Source organism: Pteropus alecto, unplaced genomic scaffold (assembly GCF_000325575.1).
Source record: "Pteropus alecto unplaced genomic scaffold, ASM32557v1 scaffold388, whole genome shotgun sequence".
Taxonomy (NCBI): Eukaryota; Metazoa; Chordata; class Mammalia; order Chiroptera; family Pteropodidae; genus Pteropus; species Pteropus alecto.
In genome coordinates this window covers 65,083-89,958 of record NW_006441398.1, presented here as the reverse complement: position 1 = coordinate 89,958, position 24,876 = coordinate 65,083, and the positions used below count along the sequence as shown (strand labels likewise).

General features: G+C 39.5%; 1 protein-coding gene and 1 pseudogene across 1 annotated transcript; one reads left to right on the top strand and one right to left on the bottom strand.

The window, feature by feature from the left end:
* The first annotated feature begins 2,376 nt into the window (after positions 1-2,376).
* On the top strand, positions 2,377-2,503 carry LOC112485394 (annotated as a pseudogene).
* A 122-nt stretch (positions 2,504-2,625) lies between these two features.
* On the bottom strand, positions 2,626-23,152 carry LOC102897848 (zinc finger protein 791). The gene is given in 5 exon segments (XM_006918720.3): positions 2,626-4,715; positions 4,718-6,344; positions 6,751-6,811; positions 7,003-7,129; positions 22,977-23,152. Coding segments are annotated over 5 exon segments (1,854 nt in total). The 5' UTR covers positions 22,980-23,152; the 3' UTR covers positions 2,626-4,679.
* Positions 23,153-24,876: the final 1,724 nt, after the last annotated feature.

Genomic DNA, 24,876 nt, shown 5'->3' with positions numbered 1-24,876 from the left:
CTATAAAAATTTTAATGGTTCCCAGTAGAGGTGGTGGCACACATTAAGTCTTTAAGCCTGAGATGGCATTATCCTGAGAGCTGTGAGTTTGGTAAGACTCTCTTCTCCCTGCATCCAACTTTCATTTGTGAGAAGGGATGAATGATTGGGAGAAGAGTGGAACAACTGAGACAATTATGAAGTCATTTACCATGCAAAGAAAACATGTTATCACTGAAAAAAATGGAAGTTTTGATTTCCTTTGCTCTGTAATAAAACACAGAGCTGTTAATTTCCACTGTCCCCCTTGCATAATATATGCTGGAAGTCTAAGAATATGGAGATGAAACCTGTGAACAGCAAAACAGCCTTTGTAACTTTGTGAACTGCTGAAACAAAAAGCTTCCAGGTGTCCTCTTATAAAAGGCATTAAAAACTTCCCATTTTGAAGATGTCAAACATACCTGCTTTCTCCACTAAATTAGGGTATTACTCAAGAAGCTAACACACTGCCTGCAGCATATCTCAACTATTCCTTGGATGACTGCCTTCTAGCATTCCGTAGGTCTTTTTGGTGGTTTAACTAGGAGGAAATCACATTGGACCTGCACAAGTATCATCCTCCTCATAGGAAAACCCATGATGGGCTACAGCTGTGCAGATGACTAGTCCTCCTCGAATGTAGAGGAACTCCATGGCCTCGTGGGGTACATATAGTCTCACTTAGTCTGTGTGGCAGCACAATAATAATGGAAATATAAAAGGCAAATATCTATGGCCCAAAGCAATGAAAAACAGTCTTAAGTCTCAGATAAGCCATATCTAAATTCATGACTACTATCCCATTTAATAAAACTTTTAACCATGGCAAAAATGAAAATGAACCACATCTATATCTTCATCAGAACCATTAGTGTTGATCACAGGAATGAAGGACTGTCTATTGCTCCCCACTGTTTATGTACGCACCTGAGCAGTTCCTCAGTATTTAAGATGTATTAGATGGTGGAAATAACAATAATCAGTGAGGACATCCTCACTCACTGAGGCCCTGACCTTCTAAAGACACACACACACAGAAAGCTCCCTATTGAGCTTCATGTGTCAGTTTAATTTCTTTCAAAGCCCTTATTTCCATTTTATAAACCAAAAGTGTTGGTATACAATTAGTTTCAGGTGTATAATATAGTGATTGGACATTTATACAGCTTACAAAGTGATCACCACACTAAGTCTATTAATCACCTGTCACCACGCAAACTTATCACATAATTGGCTATATCTCCCTTCACCTTTTTCATCCATCCCCCCATGCCTCCCTTCTAGCAACCATGTTTCTGTGAGTCTGATTTCCTGTGTGTTTTTTTAGTTTCCACACATAAATGAAACTATGTGGTATTTCTTTCTTTCTCTGACTTGTTTCACTTAGCATAATACCTTCTAGGTCCATCCATGTTGTTGTAAATGGTAAGATTTCACTCTTTTTATGGCCAAGTAATGTTCCATTTGTGGAACATCTCTACTCATTCATCTATGATGGATACCTAAGTTGTTTCTGTATCTTGCCTATTGGAAATAATGCTGCAGTGGACATACGGATGGACATATACCTTTTCGAATTTTCTTTAGACAAATACCAAGAAGTGGGATTGCTGGATCACATAGTAGTTCTATTTTAGTGTTTGTGAAGAATCTCCATAGTGTTTTCCATAGTGGCTGTACCAAAAATTGTGTATATTTTCAGTCTGCAGTGCCTGGCAAGATAGGAATGCTGAAAAAAAAAAATAGCACTGAGGGCATAGTTTCTTAGCAAAAGTTCTAATGGAATAGGGACCCTGTCTTTCTCCCTTGGTAGATTTCTGACAAGTTACCTGAATCCAAAGGCCTCGGTTGACATTATAGTTTGCTAAAGAGCAAGTGACTTTATCTATTTTAACTGAGTTACTTTATATGGAAAATAGTATCCCATATAACAGGAAATATTAGGTAAGAACTATTATGATTACCAAAGAAAGAATTTAGTCTACTTCCTCACTGTACCCAAAACACAGAAATATTTTTCTTCCTTGAATGCCAATCCCATCACTTGACACAAGCACAAGTTTTATAAGACCTTCTGAGCACCCTCTGATGCAATCCATTACCATTTATGGTTTGCGGTCATCCTTATCACAATTCTATTACACCCCTCGCTGAGCATAGGTGTGATCCTGGTAGTTTTTGGTAAGGCACCAACAAAATCATGATATGAGTTTTTAATTAAGAATGCTTTGAGATGTTAGTTTAATGACATTTTAAAACTATAGAATAAAAAATAAAATTTGCCTGAGAGAAAAAAATACCACATAACTTTGATTCAAAATGTATAATGATTAATTTGACAAAAATCACAAAACTGTCTACGGCCATGCCACCCCGAACAAGCCTGATCCCGTCTGATCTCAGAAGCTAAGTAGGGTCAGGCCTGGTTAGTACTTTGATAGGAGGATGGGAGACCACCTAGGAAGACCATGTGCTGTAGGTGTTTAAAAAAAAAAACACAACAAAAAAAAGATTGTAAGCTGACAAGATCCTTGAAATCTGTGAGGTCAACCAAGGGTTGCCTTGCCTTAAAAAAAAAAAAAAAAAAAAATCACAAAACTGATCTACAGTGGGAATGTTTTAATATATCCTATCAGGAAGTGGAAAATAAAATATTTGTTAGTACACAAGCTGTTTCAAACAGTAAAACATTTCTAAGAAACACCTACAGAAACATTTGTTTGACATAACAATGAACACTATTTTAAATCACATACAAATGTAATTGAAAACGTACTGAGGAATTATGTTCAGTTGTGAGTAGTCGGAAATATTCACAATCTGCCTGATATAAAGAAGGTGCCAATTCTCACATACGAAGACTGTCAGCGCAGTCACTGCAGTGAAACAGGAACAAACGCCCACATAGTTCTTTCTGACAGCACCACTGTAGCTGTTTTGGTGGAATCAGGAACACACAGTCACTAGTGATAGTAATAGAACCAAGTGTTTACTATACAAACCAGGCTGCATACAAATACACTCTAAAGAAGGGAGTCAGCACTTCAGAGAAGATTTTCAAACATGACAGTCCAAATTTGTTGCCTAGTGGACACATGAGGGCTTGCAGGAGAATCCAAACCGACAGATCTTTGCTGTGGGACTTGTAGAGGCATCTGTGGAAACCTACAGCTCAGAAAATGGAAGTCATGTAGTTGGTGGTGGTACTGAGGATACTCTAGACTGGCAGGGCAAAGAATCATGAAAATAGATTGAAAGCAGGTATATATATGAAACATCTATGTTTCTGTGTACTGTGGTTCAAAAACAGACCTTCACTTCTGCCATCTGAATCTCATGAGACTATTAATGAATTCTAACATGGAACCATAAAAAGAACAGAAAATATTCTAGAAAAAGGTCACAACATTACCCACGTGGACATAACATATTCCAGGAGAGCTATTTCCAATCCTATGTTTTATTGTCCTATCAAAGGTCTCTTTTCTTTTTTTTTGACAAATATAAAGGTCTATTGGTCTACCAAAGATAATGTTCTTACAAAAATGAATCAGCGTTTAAGTGTTAATAACACTTAGGAAAGTAGCTAGAAATGTGATTATATTTACTCTTATAGACTTGAAGCACTGTGAGAGCAGTGACCATTTTAGTTATGTTCACTGTTGTATTTCTAGTGTCCAGCCCAGGCACACAATAGGTGCTCAATATAAATAGAGGGATGCTAATGCTACTGGTTGACTTTAGTGATATCATGTAATTATTCTAATTATATTATGGGTAAAAGATACCTCAAATGGTGATGTAATAGTACTGTAGGAGGATTTTAATGGCTTGATGGGGAAAAATGTTGCTTTGGTGTAAAGATATTGTAGCTGTGAATTTAAATCTAAAATAATTATACTTGTAAGTATTTTAAAATACTTTTATAAGTCTGAGATTGATGTCAGCATAGGTTGCTTTTCTTAATGTGTAAAGTCTGTTATCCAAAACACATTCAGAAAGAATGACAAAGAAAAGGGAAAAGATGTAAATAGTAATTCAAATGAGATACTTTATGATAAACTTTGTATACGTACAAACTTATGCCAACCATCTATTAAGGAAAAATGAATAAAGCTCTTCTGATGAAAGAAAGAGTTTTTCTCATAACAAAAAAGGAATATTTATAATGGGTAAGGAATACCCGGCACCTGCCACACAAAGCCAATAGGAAAATACCAACAAATACCAGTGTCATTATTCCTCTTAAGAAGAATTAAAAGTTTATATAAAAATTAACACTACTAGTATGTTACAATTATATTTCAACTCACCCATGGATCTAACAGACTTCAAAGTAGAAAAACAAAAAATTTATAAGCTGATTTAAGGAAAAGCACTACCTACTAAAAGCTTATGTCCTATAGCTTAGAGTACTTACAGAACTGTCTCAGTATTCACTTACAAAAGCAACAAGCAGAATCCACAATCCAGACACTGAGTTTCAGGATGATCCACTTGAAGGACAGTATATTTTTAACTTTAAAAACATTTTTGTCATGTTGTAAATTAATTTGCATCAGGCTCTCTTTTATTACTTACATTTATAAACATTTTTCTCCAGTAGAGTTTTCAAATGACTTTGAGTATATCTGTTAAGACTGAAAACTTTACTGTGTTTATAATTTATCTATCCAGTGTGCATTCTCATGACATGCTTATGTAAAGATGTGGGCCAATTGAAGGCTTTCCCACAATGCTTACACTGAAGAAGTTTCTCTCCAGTGTGAATTCTTTCATGGCTTCTAAATGAACTGGGCCGACTAAAGGCTTTCCCACATTCTTCACATTTATACGGTTTCTCTCCAGTGTGCACTCTCATGTGACCTCGAAAAGTTGTGCGATAAATGAAAGCTTTCCCACATTCCTTACATTCATAGGGTTTCTCTCCAGTGTGAGTTCTTTCATGCACTTGAACATAACTGGAACAACTGAAGGCTTTACCACATATTTTACATTCATAGGGTTTCTCTCCTGTGTGAGTTCTTTCATGTATTCGAAATGAACTGGGACAATTGAATGCTTTCCCACATTCCTTACACTTATAAGGTCCATCTCCAGTGTGTGTCATCATGTGTCTTCGAAAGCTTGTGAGAGAAACAAATGCTTTCCCACATTCCTCACATTTATAGGGTTTTTCTCCAGTGTGAGTTCTTTCATGTATTTGCAAACCTAGAGCAGAACTGAAGGTTTTACCACATTGTTTACATTCATAGGGTTTCTCTGCTGTGTGAGTCTTTTCATGTCTTCGAAATGAAGTGGGACAACTGAGGGCTTTACCACATTGCTTACATATGTAGGGTTTCTCTCCAGTGTGAGTTCTCACGTGGACTTGAAAAGTGGTGAGCCAATGGAAGGCTTTTCCACATTCCTTACATTGATAGGGTTTCTCTCCAGTGTGCGTTCTTTCATGTGTTCGAAAGGAACTGGAACAACTGAAGGCTCTACCACATTGTTTACATTCATAGGGTTTTTCTCCAGTGTGAGACCTTTCATGTATTCGATATGAACTGGGACAATTGAATGCCTTCCCACATTCCTTACATTTGTAAGGTCCATCTCCAGTATGCGTTATCATGTGTCTTTGAAAGCTTCCAAGAGAAATGAAGGCTTTCCCACATTCCTTACAGTCATATGGTTTCTCTCCAGTATGAGTTCTTTCATGTTTTCGAAGAGAACTGGGACAACTGAAGGCTTTACTACACTTTTTACATTCATAGGGTTTTTCTCCAGTGTGAGTCCTTTCATGACTTCGATAGGAACTGGGACAACTGAGGGCTTTACCACACTGCTTACATTCATAGGGTTTCTCTCCTGTGTGTGTTCTTTCATGTGTTTGAAAGGTCTGATGATATCTAAAGGCTTTTCCACATTGTTTACATTGGTAAGGTTTCTCTCCAGTGTGAGTCCGCTCATGTTTGCGAACAGACTGGCGATATCTAAAGGATTTCCCACATTCCTTACATTTATAGGATTTCTCTACACTATGATTTCTTTCATGTTTTTGAAAAGGTTGGAGATAACTGAAAGCTTTCCCACATATCTTACATTTATAAGGTTTCTTTCCACACTCCTGATACTTATATGGTTTGGGCACAGTATGAGATCTCATGTGTCTATTAAGGGATGAACGACTCATGAAGACTTTTCTACACACATTGCACTCCCATAGTTTTACTTTAGTGGAAGTTTTCTTGTTCAAATTAAGATTTGGAATATGGCTGAAGTTTTCTCCACATTGATTACCTTCTTTACTTTCACAGAGTCTCTTTACCGTATGACTTCTATAAAAAAATCAGGAGTACATAATTAATGATTTTTTACTAATAATTTTATACCTATTAATAAACATTAGAATTATGTACTTATAATTTATAGGAAAGTAGGTTTTCTGCCTTGTCTGAATTGTCTGAAACTGAATATATACTGAATGCCTAAAAGAAGGTTCAAACATAGTTATTATCAAATTAGTGATATTCATATACAGAATTTCTGGATACTGTTTCCAAGTGAACTATTTTGTACACACTGAACATCTATGTAATAATTAAGAAAACATTATCAGTAAAAATTTCCCCAAATTAAATAAATTTGAAGCTGGGCTGTTTTGTGTCTGCTTGTTTTCAAATTTTCATGACCGACAAAGATTCCCTTGTGGGACACTCCTTTCTGCTGTGAGTGTTAACTCACCTTATGTTTCTTCTCTGGTTTTTGTACTGATCTTCAATGTTATGGTCTTCCCATTTTTTCCCTAAAATGCAGATCCAGAATAATCAAAAAAATTACATAAGAATTATTACATTACAGATCTATGATGAGCTCTGACCATGCGTGCTTTCTTTACCAAAGTGTTCCCTTTCCTCGTTCCAAACCAGAGAACACATTGATGGAAAAGAAACACTTAAGAGAAGTGACTAAATGAAGGAATGCTGTCATCCGTACCTACTGACGCGAGGTTCCTCAAGGTTTCTCGCATCACATCTCTGTAGAGTTTCTTTTGCAAAGGTTCCAGCAGAGCCCACTCCTCCAGGGTGAAGTTTACAGCCACATCCTCAAAGGCCACTGAGTCCTAAAACATCCCACACATGTACATAGGAAGACAGGTAAGATGGACAGAACTGGGGATCTAAAGTCAATTCATAAGAAGTTCGCATATAATTCTGTGATCTCAAAATATTTATTCTATAACTTGGTCATTAGAATTCTTACTATTCATTAATCAGTGCCTCATAAATTTAACAGCATCACAAACACATGGAAATTATTTCTATATTTTTACTATGATCACTTTAAGCCTTATTGTTCTCTAATGGTAGAGTCCAGAGCACGTTGGAAAAATGAGAGAACTGCTACAGAAATGAAAGAAATATTTTTAAGACCATTAATTCCTTGTGAGAAAATCTTTCATCTCCTTCCTTGTTACCCATCATATATCACAAAGCACTCCACAATGCATGAGGTTATAATGAACAAAAACTCAATGAAGAACTGCAAACTTCTTATTCTATTCCAATTCCCAAACATGAGAGGCCAGGAGACCTGTGGAAATCCAACTTATAACTAGGACAAACTGGCCATACAGTCCTTAAGTACGCCAAGACATTACAAGTAGCCATACTGCTGGCTGAATGAAAATTTTCTTAATTTTAACTTGTCTGTAAAAGTATTTGTCAGAGATTGTTATTCCTTTTCATCTTTGTCCCATTTCATGGGGCTGGGAAGTTATTCAGAAGTTAGAGCTCAGACATAAGAAATAAGGCATGACGATTTAGACCTTCACAAAATCCCTATACTCACGGGGCTGAGAGCTGCTTCTCACCAATTTTAAACATGTATGTACACATATAGTGAGATGGAAGAGCTCTTTCTGCAAGACTGTAACAGTATATCCTGGGCCCTGCTGACCGTGAGGGACTGGATAGAGTTGCAATTTTCAAGGGAGTTAACTGGAGTCCACCCACAGTATGTCCATCAATCTAAAACAAAGAGCTTAGCAGTGTTTTCCTTTAACAGGACATAAAACTGTTCTCCAATTTCAGGAGGTAGTGATTCTCAACCAACCACTCTAGAGGCTGTCCTCTCACTTTTCTCATTTCCCTGCCCTCATGTGGTGCACAGGAACATGACAGCCCAACTTCTAAGCATAGGAATCCCTCAGCCACATAATTCCCCTAAACACTGGTCTCTGAAAAAGATCATTAACCCACTGATGTCTACATGCAGAGGATAGAGAAAATGCTCCCACGCGGTAATTCTGATGGTAGAATCTACTCATTCAGTTAAGAAACAATAGGAAATCCCCACTACTTGGTGAGTACACAGAGTAATATGAGCTGCTTGGGTCAGCTTTAATCACTCTTTCTATGGTGGATCTGTAGCACTTGCTCATCCGTATTATTGCCTAGTAGGCCTAAGACTGCTGACTTTTAGGGATGGCTCCTCATCTGTCTGTCCTTTGTTGGTATTTGGGAACTAGGATATAAGGGGTCCTACAAATCTAATAGGTTGTAGCTCAGTGTGCCTAAAATGTGTATGCAAGGAACACATCCCAAACTCTTGTTTGTGTTCTGAAAGTCTAAGTTTTTGTTGTGCTTGGCAGAGGGTGCCTGTGTGATCTGCCCCCTGAAATCTCTCTGTGTCGAGTCTCTAATGAGCTTCCAGGGAAGACAATATTTCACACGTGTTGTCACAACGTAGTTCCTTGTGGAATTGAACTCTTCCTGTCTGATTACACTAGGAGAGAACACCTGGAAGATTACATCTGGTTCCCTACAGGTTTAATTAGGTCCTAAACAAGACTAATGAATGATATTTAATGACCCTAATAAAAAAAATTTTGAATTTTCTATTAAATAACATCAAAGGAAAAATAAGTGAAAATATGGTGGACAGCAGCAAGAGAAAAAAGATAATTACTTATAAAGGAACACCCATAAGACTGGCAGCTGATTCTCAAAAGAAACTATGCAAGACAGAAGGACTTAGCAAAAAATATTCGGCAGAATAAAGACCCAGGATATACAACCAAGAATAATTTATCTAGTAAAGCTATCATTTAGAGTTGAGAGACAGATAAAGAGCTTCCCAGACCAAAAAAAAAAAAAAAAAGCTAAAGGAATTTATCCCCACTAAGCCAGTATTACAGAAAATGTTTATGGAGGGACTTCTTTAAGAAGAAAAAGCATGTATCAAAAACAGGAATAAAAAATGGTAACAACTACATTCCTATCAATAAGTACCTTAAATGGAAAAGAATGAAATGCTCCAACCAAAAGATAGAGTGGCTGAAAGGGTAAGAAAACAAGACCCCTACAGATGAAAAGGAAGGGGATGGAAAAAGATATTGCTCTGATGGACCTAAAAGATATTTAAGTCAGACAGAGAAAGATAAACACTATATGATTTCACTTACATGTGGAATGTAGGGAATAAAAACAACTAATCAAAAACAGACTCACAAATAGAGTGGACAATTTGGTGACAGAGGGGAGGGGGATTTGGGGGGCTGGGAGAATGGGGTGAAGGGTTAAAGTTAAGTACAAATTAGCTGATGGATGGTCATGGGGATGGGGAGCACGGCATAGGGAATGCAATTAGCATTAATACATTGGCTAGGTGGAGGGTTAAGGGAGGGAAGGAACAATTGTGGGGATCATTTTACTAACTATATAGATGTCTAACCAATGTATTATGTACTTGAAACTAATTAAAATTTAAAAAATAAAAAAATAAAAGTAATTCTATAAAAGAGAAATATAGTGCACAATCTCACAAAGAATTCAATGTCACCTCTCCCAAAATATATCTTTATAAAATTCCATTATTCCCAAAACTTTTAGGAGTCAACAAAAACTATTTCTCCAAACCTAATAGGAGGAATGAAGATAAAAAAGTCTGGTATTTTGAAGAACAAAGTGGCAGCTTGCCTAATATACATCAAAGATTCTCAAACTATAGCATTCCAGATAACAGAGAGAAAAACAGACCAAGGTAAAGGAAAAGTGCCTTCCACAGGCCAGCATTTAATATGGAAAATTGGTCAAGGGCAGAGCAGGCATTGTAGAGCTGTGGCGGACATCATGAACACTTTAACACACGGGGCAAGGACAGACTTATCTAACTGGGAAATGCATTTTACTCCCCTCCATCGCATGGACAATAGCCAACTCATTACAGATTTAAATGTGAAAGATAAAACCAGGACACTTTTTTTGAGTCACAGGTAAATGCTGCTTCCTTCAGTGATCCAAAAATTGGGAGAATTTTCTTGTGTCAGTAAAAGATTAAGCCCTGATGTAAGAAGAGACTGACCAATTCAAATATATTAACACTAAGGCAGTTAAAGGACAACAAGGTGGAATAAAAATATCTCCAATACATGCAATAATAAAAGAGTTATTGTGTGGAGTAAGACTGAATGGACATAGTTAAAAAATGAGAAATTGTTAAAGTTTACTTAACAGAAGATGAAAGACCACATATGAAATACATCCATCTCCTTGGTAATGCAGAAATAATGAAAAAATGTCAAGCATATTACACTTTACGCTGATTAGGATAAAATTAGTCAATTTAACAATCTCAAGTGTTAATGACCATAGTCAACAAACACATAAATTATGCACAAATGGAGGAAGTGTCAACTAATATACTCTATTGCCATTTCCTGTAAATCTGAATTGATCATGATGTATATGTGTAGCTTAGCAGTTTTCCCCCAATGCCTAGAGAATGGTATATTTGCACTTGGAGATACAGACAAGAATGACAGAGTGGTATTTTTAACATGAGTAAAAATTAAAACTTGAAAGCCTGAACACCCTAACCATGAAATGGATGAGTAACTTGATGGCCCATAGCCTCACTAGCATGTGTAGAATACACTGTTGCAAAGAACCAACCAAAAAACATTTTGAATAAAACTAGATACTTTTTTTTTTTTTTTAGGTGAGGCAACCCTTGGTTGACCTCACAGACTGCAAGGACCTTGTCAGTTTACAATCCCTTATTTTTAAATTTTTTATGCCTACAGCACCTGGTCTTCCTAGGTGGTCTCCCATTCAAGTACTAACCAGGCCCGACCCTGAAAACTAGATACTTTTTGAAGTCACAGGTAAATGCTTCTTTCAGTGAATTTTCTCATATAAGAGAGAGCTCTAAAGTAAGAAGAGGCTGACAATTCAAATATTAATACTCATTTACTGAAAGATCAAAGCAGGTAAAACTAAAAGAATGCTGCTTACTGAAAGGAACAGATGGTAAAGGTATGAAAAATAAAAAAGGTTTTTTGTGGGGCAGGATAGACACGAGTCAGGGACAGGAACATCGAGAGACCCTAACAACTGCCCAAGGCTCACTTATGAATCTTAATGATTAGACAGATGTTTATATTGTTATTACTGTTTTCCAGAAAAAAACATCTTGTACATTCTTTTCTGAATATACGTGATACAAATTTAGAAAATTAAGGACAATAGCATCATTGTGGAGTGAGATGACCCCTTTGTATCTCTCCTTCAATCTACAATTAGGACATTTATAACACAAGAAAAGTTATAAATGTTCAGTGCACGGAGATGCCGGAGATATCCACACATCAGTACATCTGAAGTGGGGTGTACTTGACTGTGTAGGGGAGGCAAATAGGAGGACGGGAGTGGAGTTCATAGCCCTGGTTTCCTGGCTGCTGCGGCTAAGTCTGCAGCCCCAGTGAACTCATTAGCAGCAGAGGAGCTAATGTGGGGGTGTGGCCCCCACACCACGGCCTGGCAGAGGTAAGAGGGACAGCAGTAGCATTGGTGCCAGAGAATCTGGGTCCCTCTCCTGATTGTGGCAGTTCTCACACCGTCAGAAAGCCAGAAAGTGGCAGTGGTGACACGTCTCCAGCCTCTCAGCCACAGTGCAGTGCCTGTGGCCACAAGGAACCAGGCAGCAGTGCAGTGGGCTTGTGAACCCTGTTTCCCCCAACCTGCCACATTCCTCCACCACTCATGTGACCTGGACACAGAGCATCCATGACCCTGGTGACCCAGCTCCCCTTCCCACAAAGACATCAGCAATCTCGTAGGCACAAATAGTGCACAGGAAAAATAAAACAAAAATTTGCACTATAGCACCATCTAATGGAAAACAAAAGGACTTCTAATTATCAACCTGTCAAGCTGTTACTCAAAACAGTACGTGCCCAAATAAGGTGTTCACTACTTCAAATGTACCAGCAGAGGAACAACACATTAAGCATTATGAACAACCAAGGTAACATGGTATAACAAAAAGAAAATGAAAATTCTCCAGAAACCAAACACAAAGTCATGGAAGACTGTGATCTGAATAATGAAGAATTCAAAATAGTAGTTATGAAAAAATGCAGCGAGATATAAAGAAACTCAGGCAGTTCAATGAGCTCAGGAATAAAATTTTCAAGTACAAAAAGAGTACTGTACCAAAGAGACTGAAACTCTAAAAAAGGACCAAGCAAATTCTGGAGCTGAAGAACTCAATAAATGAGATACAGAATGCATTAGAAAACAGAGGGAACAGAGCAGACCATATGGAAGAGAGAATTAGCAAGATTGAAGACAGAAATCTAGAAATGACTCAGGTGGAAGAGAGAGAACTAGGATAAAAAAAAAAAAACTCTTTGAGAATTATCTTACTCCATTAGGGCAACAAAAGGATAATATGTATCCCAGAAAGAGAAGAGAGGGAAAAGGAAACAGAGCCCATTCAAAGAAGTAATACATGAGACCATCCCAAACCGGGGAAAGGAACTGGCCATACAAGCAAAGGAAGCTAACAGAATACCGAATTATCTCAATGCGAAAGGACCTCTTCTAAGACACATTATATTAGTTAAAAGTGTCAGAAGTCAATGATGAAGAAAGAATTCTCAAGGCAGCCAGGGAAAAAAAAGACAAAGGAAACCCCATTAGATTATCGTCAGATTTTTCAGCAGAAACTCTACAGGCCAGGGTAGAGTGGAATGATATTTTTAAAATATTGAGAGATAAAAACCACCAGATAGGATCTACTCAGCAAAGTTATCCTTTAGATATGAGGGAGAAATAAAGGCTTTTCCAGACAAACGAAAGTTCAGGGAATTTACCACCATAAAACCTGCATCACTAGAAATATTTAAAGGAGCTCTTCTATTTGAAACAAAAACAAAAACACATGAAACTTTGAGTAAGGTGACAAATTGGAATTTTCTGCTTCTATTTCAGAATAGAGTGTTAATCATAACATAAAAAAAGACTTAAAGATAACTATAGCTACTTCAATTTGGTAAAAAAATAACATAAAAAGGGATGATTTGTGAAAACAAAACATAAAAAGGAGAAGAAAAAAAAGGATGGCACTTATATAGGCAGTGAAGATTCTATCAGAAAAAAAAGAACTGTTTTATCTATGAGACATTTTATACAAACCTCATGGTAAACTCAAACACACCTAGAGCTGAGACACAAACATAAGAAAAGAGGAAAAGGAGGAAAACATAAAACAAGCAAGATAAAACAGCAGATAGAAACACAAGGGAAAAAGAAACAGTGGAGATACAGAGAAATCAAGACATTAAATGGCTGTAGTAAGTCCTCATATATCAATAATCACCCTAAATGTAAATGGGATGCTCACCAATTAAAAGCATCAGACTTCATAGACTGAGCACTCACTCTCACAAGACTGCCACCATTTCGGATGCCAGCCATAAATGAAGTGCTCGGGCTACTGACATTTCTGCCTGGCTGTCTACAATTCACAGAATCCCTTGACACCCCACTCAGGTCTGCTAATTTGCTAGAATAATTCTGAGTACTCAGAAGAGCACTATTATTGGGTTTACGATAATGGATACAACTCAGCAACAGGCAATGGAAGGGATGAGTTTCCGCATCCTCTCCCCGCAGCCGTCCTCCCAGCACTTCAGTGTGCTTTACTAACCTAGCTCTCTACATCCTGTCTAAGGATTTTGATGGAGGTTTCATTACGAAGGAACGACTGATCAGCTCAAGGCCATTAGTGAGTAAGTCAATCTCCAGCCCCTCCTAAGCCCTGCCCTCTCTTCTGGGCTGGGAGCTGGGGCTGACTTTTTAAGCCTCTAATCAAGGCTTGGTGTTTCTGAAGCCCTCCAGGAGCCCACCAAGAAATGCCTCCTTAGAACAAAAGATGCTCTACCACCTTTTTCACTCAGGAGATTCTAAGGGCTTTAAAAGGTCTTTGCTAGAAACCACAGAAAAAGACCAACATATTTCTTGCATTTATACTGCAGAAGTTCACAACCCAGGGACCCAGACTCACTAAAAGATTGAGACCAAATCCTATGACAACAGGTGGAATACGTGGAAAGAACCACACATTTCAGACCTTATCTGAGAAGCCTCTAGAGAAACCCAAAGATGACAGGAGAGACAAAGGGGACACCAGATGAAATTTTAGCCTCTGACACAGGTACACAAACAGTAAACACAGGCTAACCCCTAGCCATATAAACTTGAAACCTCACACTAAAGGCCTATTTACCTAGGTTCCTTCTTCTCAGTCCATCATGTCTGGTTTCCAACAACAGCAAAAGAAATTGCCATACTAAAAGACAGATTTGAAAGAAGCCATAGGGAAAAACACACCTTAGCTATAGACAATGATAAGAATTAAGTCAGACTCTTTCTTTTTGGTCTGAAATCATGCAAGCAAGAAAAGACTGAAATGAAATAAAGGGTTCATAGAAAAAAACAACCTAACTAAAGTTCTGTGATGAGCAAAATTATCCTTCAAAAGTGAGGGAGAAATTTCTGAAACAAATATTGAGGGAATATGTCACCAGTACACCTGCTTTGCAAGAAATGTTAGAGGAAACTCTACAAAAGGAAGGAAAATGAAGAAAGGCACAAAGCATTTGAGAAGGAATAAATGAAGGGAAAATACTATCACTTTAAAAATTCTTTGTTCAAAATAATACTAGCAATAAAGTATTCAGTAATTATAACTTATGAACAAGTGAAATGAACAGTAACAACTGTAATAAGGCACAGGGAGAGAAGAACTGGGAATACTCTGTTATGAGGAATTTATACAGCCAGTGACATGGTTTAGTGTTACTTGAAAGAAAACTTGGATTATTCAAAATCCATCTGTGGTAGCAAACTACGAGTAGAAAGGCACTCCCTGACCTTCATGAGAAACACCATCTACAAGAAATCTGCAGTTAAGATCATACTTCATGGTGAGAAACTAGACACCTTCCTGGTAAGATCAGGAAGAAGGCAAGGATGTCCCCTTCTCACCAGTTCTAGTCAACACTCTCCTGGAAGTCTAAACTAATACAATAAGACAAGACAAGAAAAGGTATACAGAATGAGAAATAAGAAATTAAACTGTCTCTGTCACATAACACATGACTATGGAGAAAATCTCAAAGAAAACAATAACAAAGAACCCCTTGAACTAATAATAGAATAGCATAAGGTTGAAAAACAAATGGTTAATATATAAAAGTCAATTCTTCTCTGTAGATGCAAACAAATATGATCAACTGATCTTTGACAAAGGATCAAAGGCAATTCAATGGATAAAATATAGCCTTTTCAACAAATAGTGGTAGGAAAACAAGACATCGACATGCAAAAATCAATCAACCAACCAATCAGTAATCATTCTAGACGCAGATCTTACCTTTCACAAAAGTCAGCTCTTATATAAAATGCAAAACCACGAAATTCCTGAATAACATAGGAGAAAATCTATATGATCTAGGGTTTGGTGATAAATTTTTAGATACAACACAAAAAAGAAAAGTTAATGAAAGAAAAAATAAGTTTGACTTCATTAAAATAAAACTTGCTCTGTGAAAGACAGTGTTGAGACTGAAAACATAAGCCAGAGACTAGGAGAAAAATCTTTGCAAAACACTAATCTGATAAAGAACTGGTATCCAAAATGTCCAAAGAACCCTTAAAACTCAACAATAAGAAGACAAGCAATACAATTAAAAATGGACAAAAGATCTAAACACACACTTCATCAAAGAAAAACAAATGGTAAATAAGCATAGGAAAAGATGCTCAACATCACGTCATTAGGAAGTACAAATAAAAGGAGAAAATGATATTACTAGGCATTTAATACAATGGCTAAAATTCAAAACATTGAGAACAACCAACAAACAATGGCAAAGATGTGGAGCAACAGGAACCCTCATCCATTGCTGGTGGGAATGGAAAATGGTATGCTTACTTTGGAAGATAGGCAGTGTCTTAAAAAACCAAACCTATTCTTATCGTACGATCCAGCCATCATGCTCCTTATAAGTTGAAAACTTAACGTTCATTAAAAAACCCCTGCACGTCATTGTTTATAAGAGCTTTATTCATGACTGTGAAGACTTACAGGTAACCAAGATATCCTCTAATAGGAGAATGGAAAAATAGTTACTGGAACATCCATATAATGAATTATTATTCAGTGATAAAAGGAAATGAGGTATCAAGCCAAAAAAAACCACGGAGACTTTAAAATCATATTGCTTAGTGTAAGCAGCCAATATGACATGGCTATACACTGTATGATTCCAAGCAAAGTTCTGGAAAGAACAAAGCTGGTTGCCAGAGATTTGGGAGTGAGAGAGAGGAATGAATGAGTAGGCAGATGGCAGAGGATTTTTAAGGTAGTTAAAGTATTCTACAGGATACAGGGAAGATGGACACGCACCATTTTACATCAGCTGAAGCCCAGAGGCTGTGCTACACTCAATGTAAGCTGCAGACTTTAATGCATTGATATTGGTTCAGAAATTATATCAAAGATACCAAAGTGATCTAAGATATAAAAATTAGGGCAAACTGTGTGGAGGCAGAGAGGTTATATAGGAGCGCTCCATACTTTCTGATCAAGTTTTCTGTAAACCTAAAACTGCTGTAAAGAAAAGCCAAGTTTACCAAGAAGAAAAAAGATGAAGAAAGATGCAGTGACTGAAAAAGGCCATCTTTCATTCAACTGATTTGAAGTTATTTCTGTAAACCATTACTGTATTCTATGAGGCCTACACCCTGAGACTTGGGAGGAGAAACTTCCATTGAATGCCTTTTTCGAGAGCCCAGCACTCCATTTTCTGAGAAGTGAAATGAGTTCCTTTTTTACTATCAGCAGAGTCTATGCTACCACATGGAGGAGTGTCCTGTGAGGCCTCCTATTATGGCCTTAGTATATGCAGAGACAGGTGTTACTTTGATTTATATTATGGGTAACTGTGAGGCAAGACAGTCCCAGACTTGTTTTACCACAAAACGGCAACTTGTAGGAAATCACCCAGGAGTCTGTAAACATGGCTGATGAAGCCAAATGTTGCCCAGTGCTAAGATGACTGTTTGGTCAGTCGTGTGGACCCTTGAGTCTCATTCTTTAAAAGGCTGTCCCAATTGAGGAATAAAAGCAGAAACTCTGCCTGAACTCCACCGTGTACGAATGAGGTGATGTTGTCCCTAAAGTCTTTTCACTCAGAAAGTCCTGACGCTTTCCAGGAAAATGCGTGACCTCTTCTAGCTCCATAGCACCTGGCAACAGACTGAGAAGAGGGGAAGCCACCCCCTCCTGTAGGCAGGACATGCCAGAGGGCCCAGGTTTAGCTCTATATTATCTCAAGGTCTCTATAGCTGATCTGAGTTCTTGGGGTACTGTTTATGGGTCTCAAGGCATAACAGGCAGCTCCCGAAGGGGTCACATGCTCAGGGATATTTTTAGGACAGCTCTATAAGCAGTGACAACTGCAGCTCCAATGGCATACAGTTTGGGGCCTGGAGCAGTTTCTTGCATCAGAAGCTTATGGAGAACTTAAAGCCATTATGGGTCACTCTGAGAGGCATGAGAGGAGGTCACTGAAGCCCCTATTGTGAAACCATCTGACAGCACTGTGAGAACCTGTTGCCTGCCTGGCAATGTGACCAAGTCCAGAGCCTTTCTGTTTTGTTGTTGGGATACCTATTTGAGGTGGGCCAGTCTGCAAGAAACAGTATAAATAGACTCAAGTACAGTGTGTAAACAAAGAACATGCTGCCTCCAGAACACCAAAGGATCCAGATAATGTTGTGGGTGCTGAGAGGGACAACAGCTATTTCTTCACCACGACAAGGAGGGAGCAGGGCTCAGATTACCAAACACTTTTTAGGAATTTAAACGAGGTACCAGGGCCTCACCTCATTTACATAATACTGGCCTCTTACCTTTTTATGAGCTCTGTCAAAATTTTTATGTCCTGAAATCCTCAATAGATGTCATTAGTTCAACATCACACCTGTGCTCCTGAAGCAAGGTGGATACAGCTCAGACCTTCCCTGCAGAGACTGTGTATGGTGGCAGTGGTGCTGAGGTTCCCTGAAGGGAGCCAGGTAAAGGCGAATCATGTTCCTTCAAAGGTAAAGGCCACCGGCAGCTGAGAGGCTACTGACATAGGTACTGAGTAGAACAAGCAGAGTCAAATGTGTGACAGTAGGATATTTACCAGTTGCTAAGTGGGTGCAGTAAATAATTTCCATAACGTTGGGGGCTGGGAATAGGGACTGATTTGGTGCGACCACAGCGTTGAGAGTGCAGTTATGCAATGAGGTGTCATTTATTCTTTCCAGGCTGAAGGTCAGGTCAACTAAAAATTCATCTTTGCCAACTATAGTTAGATGGGGTAATAACTATTTATGATGTTAATAAAAAGTTACTAAGTTATCTAAAAGACTGCTCTTCCACCAGGCAGCACAGGATCTTCCAGCATGTTAAGCTCATTCAGAAATTTATTCTATAAAGTTAAATAAATTCAAACCTGCTATCTTAAAAAAAAAAAAAAAGGCCAAATTCAGCTGTTCAATGGAGCAGAGGGGTAATCGTTACTTCTTCACTGAACAGGTGCACAGTGGTTCACAATCCTTCCAGGCCCTGTTTAAGTTACATTAGGGGTCCCATTTTGTTAGTATAATTTGAAACTGCCAAAGACTACATTACAATTTAATTTATAACTCATTGGCTCAGACCTATCCTGCTCGTTGTGGTCTATTTTAAGACAATGGGTGCTATGACCATGGAGAATTTAGGTAAGACCACAGTTCTCAGGGTTAAGGTGAAACATCCCTATTTGCACTCTGTATTTATTCAGTAACTCCACTAACATTATTGGGGGCATCTTGCTTAAATTTAGCGGGATCCCTTTGGAATCAGGAGTGTAGAAACAAACGCGTGTGGATCAGCCTGCCACCCACTGGCTGCCTTTCCCTCTTCTCTCTCTATTTTTTAATATTCATTCACTCATTCATTCATTCACAGAACTGCTCTTTGAGGAGCGAACACCCAAAGGGCCCACCTCTTATGCAGGACATAGACCCCCTCTCCCACCTGTGTCTTCTACGTCTGGGCTAATCAAGCCTCTGTCACAGCTTCACTCTGATACATCTCAACAAAGACATCAACCCGGGATTAATTTGAGGGCCCCAAGCCCGCCCTTCTGCTCCCAAAGGCCTAGGAATTCTTGAACCTGCACACTCTGTCTGGCTGCATACAGAACTGGGCTTTGGCAGGGTCCGTGCTGCCCCATGGTGCGGCACAGCTCACAGCCCCAGCACCCCAGTCTCCAGCAGCCCACAGTGAGGCCACCACCAGGCAGCAGAGCAGGCGAGCAGGTCAGAGCGAGACAAGGACCCACTGGGTAGTCATGTCAAGCCATGCTGCTCATGGAGCCAACTGTATGGTCACCTGCAGAGGGGTGGTTCCCTTGAGACTGATGACAATGTGGTATGCACACACGTACATATATACGTATGTATTTACACACGCACACATCAGGAGTGGTAGGAAGAGGCCTGTGATCACATAACTTGAGTTCCCAGGGGGAGGGCAGGGCGGCCTCTCAAGCAGCTCTGAACTGGCTTCAGACAGCAAGGAAAGGAGCCTGGCCTGGGTGTCCACTGTGGTTGTGGGTTGGGGCTGGGGCAAGAATCCTCGCCCAAGGGCAGGGGCTTGTGTGATCTGAATTTCTTGCCATCTCCATAGGAGAGATCACCCAGACTTTCTCATCAGCTTGTCCAGGTAGGGGCTCAAGGGGCAGAGGGAGGGGGAGGCTTCAGCCATGAGCAGTCAGATATCAGAAAGCGTGGAGGTCCAATTGCTCATTATAAGCACAAAGGTGAGTAAGAAAAATATGCACTCACAATCGCTTGCTTTCATATAAAGAAACAACAGGATGATCAAGAAATTCAACACTGGTTATTGGGGGTGGCTGAAGCCAGTCTGGAGGGGACCAGGATTTTCAGGTGGTGAGTCAACTTCAGATCTTATCTTACGACTTTGGCTAACTGTTGAGTGCATTATTTTTTAAAAGCTGAGTAATACATATAAACCATATTTATTCTATTTAATAGCCTTTATTTGAAATTACTTTTGCTTTTAAAATTTAATTTTAAATTTATCCATTTTTTTTCTTTTCCACATAGGAAACAAGTCTAAGATTTAATTCTTTAAACGCTAATGCTTACACAAGTTTAAATCATAAAAAATGAAAAATCTCAAGTCTCCTTCTAACCAAAATAAGAAGAGGCATGATAGTTTTTCCTTATATATCACATGGGGGGTTATTTCAAGAATAAAAGCGCATTATAATACACTAGGGATTTGGGCCTAATCCATTAAATACATCAGGATTTTCAAAGATTTATTAAGTTTTGAGTAGTTTTTCTCCTATCAATTAAAATAGGAATTCATTTCCCTTATGCCTAAGCAATATTATAGCATTTAAATTTTTAGAGCTCTCTAGGGACATGCACATACCAAATTTTACCTAAAATATAAAAAAATCCACCTGAGAGCACAAATACACCCGTCTCATATCGTGAGGCCCTCTTGCCTAAAAGGAACAAATATTTTGTTTAGTTCCAGAATTTCTTGCCTTACTCCTATGTTTCTCTCAATCAATTTACATTTTCAAAGCCCAAGAACTACAAATCTTACACACTCACCCAGGAAATAATATGACAAACTGCTAAGGAAAACTACAGTTCAGAGATGCAAAATGCAGTATTATGAGTATCCAAAGAAAGAAATGCAAATCTTTGAATTGGGTGAGATAAGCAGTCTGCTTACCACAGTTCAGAAGAAAACCCATATTCTCAAGCTTGTAGTCCACACTACCCCTGCTGGGATACAACCCTTAAAGTAGGTTGGTCCCTGATGATGGAAGGCTGGGGGACACCTGAGTAGCCACAGGAATGATCTCTAGAAGCTCCACATGCCCTCCTGAGGTGATGCAAAGCCCCTCTTTCTCAGGTTTTAATTCTCACAAGTGAGGAAACTCTTAGCCAGATTCAGTGTAAGGTTCTCACTCAGAAAAACTCCCAGATTCATAAACCCTTTGTCTAAAAGACAGAACTGACCTTCACAGACTTTCTCAACTTCCACAAATTACTCTGAGTGCACTTACACTGTGGCTGCAACACTGAAGCATATGTCTAGAAACAGTTACAACCTTTGAAAGGTAATCACTGCCCCCAACCCCTGCACCCCCAGCTCTCGAGGGCAGCTTCTGTCAGCAGAAAGGCTTCTTCCACGGTGGGTTTGAGCAGGTAGGACACCTGCAGGGGGAGCCTCCCCAGGGAGAAGCACTGGGACTTTAAGTACTTGCCTTTGCAGGTCAAGGGGGCCTTAGCGTGGAGACACTGACCTCAGGCTTCTGTTTTCTACTGAGTTGCTCTGGACCACAAGTGATATTTTAAATACACAAGTCCAGTGTTTGAACAATCCAGTAAAATCACTCAAATCCAGTGTTTATGTGTAAAGGATGGAAGAAAATTGTAAGGTGTTTTTCTAGTTCAACAAGAAAACCTGCAAATATCGATTCCTTTTTGAAAATAAATGTCATTTAATTATTTCCATGGCACATAATCGTTTGGAAAATAATCATACTGAATATACTTCTAGGTGTTGTGAGTCTAAGCCCAGCTACTGCATTTGGAATTACCCAAAAGAAAAGATCTCAGAATGTTACTATACCCATTCATGGAAAAAAAAAAAAAAAAGGAAAAAACCTCAACAAATGGAATTCAATAATGGAATTCTCCCACCCCTTGAAATTCACCTCTTTCTTGCCTCTTTAGAAAGTGAGTAAAGTCACAAACCCAGAGAGGAGCAGTGCTGACCTGGAACTGTGATGTAAGGACCGATCACCCAGGAAAGTTTCCAAAAAGGGACACCCGTAGGATGTCTGTGCCCAGAAAAGATCCTGGGGGGAGAGGCACGAGGTTTTTTATACAACACAGTTCCACCTAATTATTCTTGACTTTTCTCTATGTAAAACATCCATAGACCAAAAATAAAGCTTTAAAAAGGGCCATCCATGCCTGCGTGGAGAAATGATAAACAAAATACTGCATAGTGTGAAATGCATCACGGAGGACAAACAGTTAATATGGTACTTTGAACTGGAGAGGAGAAGATGGCGATCGGAAATGCCGGGGAAAGATCTGGAAATTTAGGGATTTACTTCCAGTCCCAGGAAGATCTAGGCTGGGAAGAAGGTCGTGGATTGAGGCCCTGCTCCTCAAACACCTGGAAAGCTCAGGAAAAAATGAGTGTCGCTGGGGAGAAAGGAGGGCCTGGAGTCCCCACAGACCACAGCTCCTGCCATGTAGGAAACCCAGAGACTGAGTTGCGATTGTCCCCCTATTAACCCTCCCGGTGGTCACCGCAAATTCTGGGGGAGATGCGGCCGCACAGCGATCGGAAAAAACTCCTGCGGGTTCCGGCTGCGGACGGAGCCCGGACGCTGCGTGCCGCAATCTCGGCGGACTTGTGTCCGAAAACTCCGGAGTGACCGCAAAGAGGCCAGGTCCTGCCACACTGGTTCCACCAACCCCTACTTCCCCATCGTCCAACACCCAGCCCCACACGCTCACCATTTCTGTTTCTGGGGTTCCCTGTCTTCCACTGTATGACTCTTGCGGCAAGTGCAGGTCACAGCGGCAGAGGATGGGGCAGAGCCGCCTAAGGCCTTTAAGGGTAGCCAGGGAGGATCCCAGCGCGGCTGGAGAGAGAAGTGATGAGTACGCAGTCCACGCCAACCATGCCGTAATCAGAGCTCCGCCCTCACGTACGTTACTTGCGAATCCTCTGATTGGACAGTTCGCAAAGCCCCACCTTTTCCCGCCTGAGTGACAGCAGGCCAGAGGTCTCACCGTTGAGCCGACCTCGTCTTGGCAGTAAGTCAGAACCTGTCCTCTCTAATGACACCGTGTTTAACTATAAGGCCGCCAGGCCACTCGACGGAACTGTGACCCTTATTTCCAATCACAGACACTTAAAAGTAACCTTATCATACATAATGATGGGTCTGGCTCCATTTTGATCTTGTTCCATCAGAGAGAGGTTGCCCTTGCCCCCACTCATCTGGTTCTTTAAATTACACTCCTGTGGTCTCAGGGACACTAGGCTCTGGTGGGAAGTTTGAACCCCCAAACCTAGTCCAGGTCCGACGCCTCAGATGCCAACATGTGTGAAACATATGAGGCAAAGTAATCACTGGAAAATCTTTAATATTCATCCAGTGAAAGGTCAAAGGCAAAACTGAAAGAACACTGCTTAGTGAAAAATAATAGATGGCAAAAGTATGGAGAAGAATCAGGACAGTGGTTGTCTGTGGGGCAGGACAGAGATGAGTCAGGAGCGGGGACATCAGGACACCCTCGCCACTGCCCACAGGCCACTTATGAATCTTGATGATGATTCCAAGGATGTTCATATTGTTATTACTAAGTCTTACCACCACACGGTTTGTACAGTCTGTTTTGAATATATTTGATGATAAAAAATTAAGAGTTAAGGTTGAAAAAGAACATAATTTGCATATGTTCGTCCCATAATGTGGTAATCCAAGTTTTCATTAATGATTTTGGCAGCAAAAATTAGTAACAAGCCAAGTGTCTAGAAAGAATGGGTTATATAGATTCATCATAATATGTACTTTTTTTCCTTCTAAGACAAAGGGTATTGGTATGAAAAGATCTGGAGGATTTACCTACAGAACAAATAAGCAAAGTATACTGTAATACACACATCGTGTTACATTTCCTACAATGTGTAGAGAAAGGTGGACTTCCTAACCCCACCCAAGGTTTGGTTGAGTAGTAGAGACTAACAACACCTAACAGAAACTGTGAAAAGGTTTATGACTTCCATAACTGAGGTGTCTGGGGAGGGCAGGATAGGCTTCTCAAACAGGTGTGAAATGGCTTGAAAGAACAAGGAAAGGAGTCTGGCTTGTGTTTTTTATTGAGGTTAGGGGGTAGGCTAGGTTGAGAGTTCACACACAGAGGGGGCTTTCTTGGATTTAATCTCTTGCCAGTGCCGAAGGAGTGAGGAGCCAGGCGTTTTTGTTTGTTTGTTTTTAATCACCTTGTACAGATGTGGGACACATGGGGAAGAAGGAGAGCCAAGGCTTTAAAGTTGTCAGCTCTCAGGTAATAGAAAATACATATGGGCATACCTTAGAGATATTGTGGGTTTAGTTTTAGACAAGTACAATAAGGTGAGTATTGCAATAAAGTTGGAATCTTTTTACTGGTTGGGAGTCTTGCCTTCAATTCGTAAAAGAAATGTAACATAAGTGAAGCAAAATAAAGCAAGGTCTGCCTGTATATTGGTCTCTGATCCGGATTCCTGGCAGGGAGTTCCTGAAACCCTTGTAAATTCCTAAGTGGTAAGAGCACTAGGAGCATCTTTTGTTCTAATGAGGCAACTCTAGTTAAGCTCCTAGATGGGAGCTGTCACCAGAAAGACCAAGTCATGATTCGGAGCTTG